Here is a 7,775-nt window from a genome sequence, read left to right as displayed (position 1 = left end):
GGTTCAAAACAGTCACGTGCAAACGTAAAAATAGGCTTACGTTCCACTTAAAAAAAAATCACAACTGCGCGAACGGCTGCATGAGTCATTAGTTAACAGACGTAAAAGATCAGCCAGCGGTTTTTTTTTTTTCGTTGTTTTTGTTTTCCGTATAGGCTATATATATATTTGATTTAAGCCTATTTCAAAATTTGTGTCATAAAATTATATCGCGCATACAGCTTAACTAACGCGATCGTTATAAAGGTGTTTAAACACCAATACACTTCCACTTGCATGTATTTGACAATAGGAATATCAGATATTTCATTCCATAGCTAACACATTTGTGAATATGGGCCTAATCTAGGCTATCCAGGGTTGTTGTTTGTTTTTTTAATTGCATCTGAAAATGACTTTGTGCAGCTCATTCACATGTGCACTCTGGCGCAGATCCGCCTCTCGCGATGCTCAGCTGTGAACCGTTCGACTTGAAGCACAACCTCAGACGGTGGTATATGATTTGCTCTTTTGTTGTTCCGTTTTCTTTCAAGATCAGAAATACAACAAATGAAAGCGTTTATCTGTATTTCCGACTGATGAGAACTATGCATATACATTCATAAATCAGTCAATTTTGTATTTTATTATGAGAAATTTTATTCTAATGTGATCAGTGACTCAAGCACTGATGGACCAAAGAGCACGTATTTCAACATTTGCAGTAAAAACGTGAAATATAAATTCTCAGAAAATGCATTTAATACCAATATATTGAAACGTCTGTTTATATAGTCCATTAATAAAGGAGTCCAGACATTGGAAAAATATCAGTCCACATGCGTTTTATATTTAACATGAGGGAAATAGACATGCATGCATGCGTGACACAAAAAACATTTAACTTTTAGGTAGCAAAATATTTTTTTGTAATTCTGTCAATTAGCCTACACTAAGGTTATTACATTGTCTGCTATATATTTGCTTCTTATTTATTAAATACGGGCAATTGATTGATAAAACATTGATCAAAATTAAGATAAAATGTATAAAAAACGAATATCTTTTAAAAAGAGTTTTCCATAAATAACTTCTGTATGACCTGGCAATAAAATTTGAAAAAAGTGTGTCTAATGTGATTGGCTTAACTGATTTGATTTCGGGTGCGGGTCGGGTGTCGGTTCTATTTTAAGCGGGTCGGGTCGGGTACGGATTTTAATTAGTGCTGCTGTCGGAAAATGGGTCGAATGCGGTTTTAAGCACTGCGGGTACGGGTGGGTGCGGATTTACAAAATCGGACCCGTGCAGCTCTCTGGTCTATACTGAGGTCTTTTTCCCAGGACGTCTTCAAATGTTGGATAGGAGGAACTCTTAAAGTGTTCAACAAATCTAGGAACAATACCCTTAAAATTGAGTTCAGATTTCATACAAAGACAAAGATGCTCAGGGGATTTGTAAGTTTCAAAATTGGGATATTACTTTTACTGTAATACCGTTCCTGTGCCTTTCTAAGGAAATGAGAATGGGGTAATCCAAAAAATCAGCTCCTTTTTTTAAAACCTCGTCACTCTGAGGAAAACTGCAATTTCTTACCAGAATGAGTCAAATTATGTTTCCGTTTGCTTAGAAATGTGTATGTATCTCTCTCCTGTGTAAATTCTCATGCATCTTAAGATTCCTTTTTGCTGTGAAACACTTTCCACACTGAGGGCAAGTAAAAGGTTTCTCTCCTGTGTGAACTCTCAAGTGAACCTTAAGGTTATCTTCTCTTGAGTAACTCTTTCCACAGAGATGGCACATGAAAGGTTTTTCTCCGATGTGAATTTGAACATGATCCTGAAGGTGATTCGTTTCTGTGAATCTCCTTTCGCACTGATGACATTTAAAACCGTTCTCTCTTGTATGAATTCTCATGTGATACTTAAGACTCTCTTTATATTTCAAACTCTTTCCACACAGAACACATATGAAGGGTCTCTCTCCAGTGTGAATTCTCATGTGATATTTAATGTTTTCTTGACGTGTGAAACTCTTTCCACACTCTTTGCAGGTGTAAGGTTTCACTCCAGTATGAACTCTCATGTGATTCTTAAGAACTCCAACTCGTATGAAACTCATCCCACACAGTTTGCAGGTGTAAGGCTTCTCTCCAGTGTGAATTCTCATGTGCACCTTAAGGTTTTTTTTCTGTGTAAAACACTTTCCACACTGAATACATATGTGTGGTCTCTCTCCAGTGTGTACTGTCATGTGAGTCTTGAGATGTCCATTTTGTGTGAAACTGTTCCCACACAGTTTGCAGGTGAATGGTCTTTCTCCAGTATGATTTCTCATGTGGGTGTTAAGGTGACTTTCCCGTGTAAAACTCTTTCCACACTGACAGCATATGAACCGTTTCTTTTCAATGTGAATTTTCATGTGGACTTTACGGCTTTCTTTTTGACTGAAAATCTCTCCACTCTGTGTGCAGGTGAAAGGTTTCTCTCCAGTGTGAATTCTCATCTGGGAAATTTGGTTTGCAGTTTTTGTTTTTTTAGCTTTTTTTGGTGTTGAATTATTTTCATTCTGTGAGCAACCAATCAATTTTTCTCCAGGTTTGAAATCATGCCATTTCTCTTCGGTTTCATTCAGTTCTTGACTCTCCTCTTTCAGCGCCATCAGGTCTGAGATGAGAAGAGACAAAAACAAGTGTAATGTCACAAAGCAACAGACATCCAATAGACAGAAGTGTTGTCAATTATAAAAATGTATAATAATTCATTGATTACAAAAATGAATTGCACATTTACAGTAATCACACACTTTTGTAATATACTTATATTGTTATTGTCACGATCGGTGTTACAGAAAACACGGAGAGGGAACCAATTGCAGGTAATTTGTTTATTAAAGGGGTAAACAGTCCAGGCAGGGTCAAAACCAGAATATCCAAATCCAACATAAACAAGACACGAAGACAAAGCAAGGCAAGAAGTGACGGACATGAATTAACTTTCAAACAAAAAACAAGGACTCCGTAACACAGACTCAGACAGACCGGGTAATGAGGGAACAGGAGACAGGTGGGGAACAATCAATTACTCAACAAGGAGGAAGGTGACCAAATAAGGGAACAGGAAGTGATAAGGTGACAGACACCGTGAGAAAGGAGGACATCTAGTGGAACCCCAGAGAACACAACTCAGACACTGTGACAGTTATAATTTCACATTAAAATCTCAAACTAATGCAAAAATAACAAAGATTGTTTATTTAAAATATATGATTTAATGGCATCTTTTTACCAAGTAGCCAATTACTAATGAAGGCCAGTGTCATTGATACAAATACACTTATTGGTGTCTTTATTAAACACATTTTCCCCTCAAATGTAACCATTAATTATAGCCATTAAGCATTAAAGTATCATTGAAAGCCATGATTTTTTTTTCTTTATTAGGCTTTTAAATATAGTGAACTTAATCTTCACATAAAGAATACTTTGTATAATCTATAAATTGAATATAGATTAATGTTTAATCAAACTACAAAAGTTAATCAGTGGGCAAAACAAAGCAGTGGGCGAATGCTTAATTTGCTCTCTAATTACTTGCCACTACAAGCACGCACAAATCAGGCAACCAACTTGACTTAATTTACACACGCAATTGTATTGAAGACAACCTTCTGGTAAAACCCCTACATATCTCTGACCATTTCTGCATTACATTTAAACTACATTCTGCTACCTTTGTGCCCCCAGCCCATCTTTCCTCCGTAGTATACTCCTCTCTTCCCTCACCTACCCATTTCGCATCTCTGGATGTGAATGCAGCAACTGACACTTTATTCTCTACTTTAACCTCTTGTCTAGACAATATTTGTCCTCTTTCCTCCAGGCGGCCACTTCTAAATCCTGGTTATTCGATGTTCTTTGTGAGCACCAGACCAAACTCAGGGCAGCAGAGATAAAATAGTGCAGATCAAAAGATCTGTCAGACCTGAGGATGTAAGAGTCTCTGCTTTCATCTTTCTCTGTTGAAGTCCATTCTGCAAAACCGTAATACTTGCACAACAAGATAAACAGCACTCCAGACACACAATCTCTTCAAAACATTTGATTCTCTCCTCTGTCCCCCCTGATGATTTCGCCACATTCTTCGCAGACAAAACCAGAATGATAGGTAGTCAGTTCTCAGCCCCCCCCCCCCCCACACACACACACAGGACTTTAAACCAACCACACCCACTGCTAAACCTCCCATCTCCTCCTTCTGTCCCCTCACTGAGGCAGAAATATCAAAACTTCTCCTCTCAAATCATCGGTTCTTATTCTGCTGGATCTATCTGCTGCTTTTGATATGGTCAATCATAAGATCATTCTGTCTGCCCTCTCATCACTGGGCATCACAGGGAATCCACATTGCTGGTTTGAATCATATCTTACTGATAGGTCTTTCAGGGTGGCTTGGGGAGGGGAGGTATCCAAAGCACATCAACTTGTCAATGGGGTTCCTCAGGGATCAGTTCTTGGACCCCACCTCTTCTCCATATACACAACATTACTGGGTCCCATCATACAGCCACATGGATTCTTCTACTATTTCTATGCTGATGACACACAGCTCTCTTTCATTTCAACCAGATAATCAAACGGTAGCTGCACGGATCTTGGACTGCCTGGCAGACATCTCTGCATGGATGAAAGAATATCACCTACAGCTCAACCTGGCAAAGACTGAGCTTCTTGTATTCCCTGCGACTCCAAGTCTACAGTATGATTTTTCCATTCAGCTAGGCTCTTCTGCAATTTCCCCATCAACTTTGATCAGAAATCTTGGTGTAATATTTGATGATCAGCTGACCTTCAAAGACCACATTGCAAAGACTGCTCAATCTTGCAGGTTTGCATTGCACTGCATCAGAAAGATACAGCCCTTTCTAATGGAGCATGCTGCACAACTTCTTGTCCAGGCCCTTGTCATTGCTAGGCTGGATTTACGCAACGCTCTTCACAATGCATTCAAACCTCTACAAATGATTCAAAATGCAGTGGCACGACTAGTATTCAACAAATCCAAAAGAGCCCATATTACACCTCTCTTTATCTCCTTGCACTGGCTACCGGTTGCGGCTCGCATCAAGTTCAAGACATTGATGCTTGCATATACAACAGCCACAGGTTCAGCACCCGCCTACTTCCACTCAATATTACGAATCTACATCCCCTCCAGAGGTCTGAGATCTGTTAGTGAGCGAACCTCATGGTACCATCACAGAGAGACTCAAAATCATTTTCCAGAACATTCTCATTCACTATTCCTGGCTGGTGGAATGATCTTCCCACCCCTTTCTGGAATGCTGAATCCCTGACAATTTTTAAGCGACACCTGAAAACTCATCTCTTTTGAACTTGTCTTCACTGTAAAAACAAAATAACAAAAAAAAATATTATCTTTATTACTTTTCTAGCTTGTACTTATTTGAACAGTGTCTAAAACTTGGTATTACAAGCAATTCCTGTGTCTGTTTGCCTCTTTAACCCTCTGGAGTCGATTCATTTTAATGACGCGTCTCTAAATGAGGATCAGTGCAGACAAAGGCTGCAGACAGCACACCTTGTTTGTTATCTTTATTTTATAAATGCACAAAGTTCTGTTGTTATCATGTCTGTATACAAAAAAGTAGACCCTTTACAGATTCGATTGATGTATTGCTCTTATCTGTACGATTAAAACTGAAAGTGTAAGTTAAGTTCTTTTCGGGGTTATCGGGAGAAAATGACTCATAACGTGTATACACGTTAATCGACTCCAGAGGGTTAATTTCATGTTCAACAGGTTTGTTTTTGTGAAATATAACCTAAAAAAAAACAAATTCTCTCAAATTTTTAAGGTAAGTGATTGCAAACAATTGATTTTAACTGCATTTAAAAAAAAATTAATTCAAGTAAGACATCCATACCCAAAATACACATTTTATTTGTATAAAATTTTGTATTTACATTTTTTTACATATGTTTTTAATAAGTAGCTACATAAGAACATTTGCGATTCGCAGTGTGTGCAGTTTACATCTTACAACAAAAAGTAAAGTTAAGCTTAACTAGTTATTTTTTTAAGTAAGTTGAAAAGCCTTATTATAAAACCCCACAGAAAAATCTCGAAGGAACCTGCGGTGAATTAGATCCCCACTCTGTTATTTTAAACTCAATGGTGATGTTATCTGTTCTCTAAAGCTCTTTAAAATCAAGAACAAATCAAGGCAGCGTGCAGCAGTAACTACTAACTATAGCAAGCTTTATTTTATGTTTTTTGAAGTTTTCTTCTACCTGGAAACAATCATGTTCTAGAACAGTGAGCGCTTTTGAGAAAATAAAAATACTAAAGTTGTTGATTATTCACATTTTATGACATATATAAAATTGTATTTTATTTATTTTTTTGATACGGTTGCATAACAGAATATAATCTTTTTTTTTTGGTGGTTTAATATTGTACAAATTACATTAATTAGTATACTTACATGATATTCTTAAAAAAAAAAAATTAAATCTGTAGATCTGTATATTTTAATAAACCAACCTGTTTGTTCCTCAGTTTCTTGATGTTTGACTCTGAATGTTTCTTCAATCTTCATGTCTTTACTCTCCTCTTTAATAAACGCCATCTTTGGATCAATCAAAGAGTTTTTCTGTCTGTTTAGACACTTTCTTTCCTGTTTAAGAGAATAATTAACAGAAAGAAAAATAAATTCAAGCTAAATCTTTGGGTGCTTCTCAATCAGCTCCCTAGTTCAGTAACTCAATTAAGGACAAAAAAAGACTAAAATAAATAAGTGTCCTTAAAATGTTCTTTATAAAAAAAAAACACAAATCAAATTCATTTACTGATTCATGACACGTTTGTGTTTGTATTTTGAGCAGCAGTGTGTCGTCAGCGAGCGCGGATTCGAATCAATGAATCATTTTACGATTAAATTGATTCAGTTGGCCGTTTCAAACGGCTCTCCATCACTACTTTCTGAAGAGACTGAACTCGTGAGAAGATAAACCGATTCAGATACATTGAGCGAAATGCGCTTTACTCACACAAAATAACCACTTTACTAAGGTAAGGATAAGCACAGTTCTACGTACAATTCTCCAAATAAGTTTGACTGATTTAAACGCTTTAAAAAGATTAAAGCACACACCTTTTATCAGCCGAGTCACAGACACGGGAGCGCGCTGCAGCCTAATGACGTCATAACGCCACTCCAAAATAAAGGTTTTGTGTACACGCTAAAATAATATAATTTTACATTAGTAAACAAATATATCAAAACTAGTTATAAGTAGCAAGGGTACGTTTGTATAGCCAACTATTCAATGTATGATAAAATTGATGTTTGTACTTTCTTAATGTTCTCAATAAATGCTGATGATTGATTTCACAATCTACGCCTATGTTATCTTGAGACATTCACTTCATTTGAAATTAACGATTAAACTTTAAAAGCTATACTGCTCTATCTTCGGGGGAAAATGTTAGTAATGGATGAGAGCTGTGTATTTAATCAACAAAATCACATTTAACCACAATATTTAAATGTTTAAAGGCTTCTCTCTTGTGTGAACTGTCATGTGGCTTTTAAGGTATCTTTTTTGAATGAAACTCTTTCCACACTGTTGACAGGTGAAAGGTTTCTCTCCAGTGTGAATTCTTATGTGGTAATTAAGATTGTTTTTATCTCAATATCTCTTTCCACATTGAGGGCAGGTAAAGGCTTCTCACCAGTGTGAACCATCATGTGCCTTTTAAGGTTTCCATTATTAG

General features: G+C 36.8%; 1 protein-coding gene across 1 annotated transcript; it reads right to left on the bottom strand.

Moving 5' to 3' along the window:
• Positions 1 to 1,588: 1,588 nt before the first annotated feature.
• LOC132106090 (gastrula zinc finger protein XlCGF8.2DB-like) lies at positions 1,589 to 7,194 on the bottom strand. Its single transcript, XM_059511719.1, has 3 exons — positions 7,153 to 7,194; positions 6,543 to 6,675; positions 1,589 to 2,642 (listed from the first exon to the last, which is right to left on the bottom strand). Exons 2-3 carry the CDS (start codon positions 6,625 to 6,627, stop codon positions 1,603 to 1,605), a joined length of 1,125 nt encoding a protein of 374 aa, XP_059367702.1. The 5' UTR covers positions 6,628 to 6,675; positions 7,153 to 7,194; the 3' UTR covers positions 1,589 to 1,602.
• Between the last annotated feature and the right edge of the window lie 581 nt (positions 7,195 to 7,775).

The sequence above is a fragment of the Carassius carassius genome, chromosome 26 (assembly GCF_963082965.1).
Source record: "Carassius carassius chromosome 26, fCarCar2.1, whole genome shotgun sequence".
NCBI classification, from domain to species: domain Eukaryota; kingdom Metazoa; phylum Chordata; class Actinopteri; order Cypriniformes; family Cyprinidae; genus Carassius; species Carassius carassius.
This window is presented reverse-complemented; position numbering and strand designations above follow the sequence as displayed.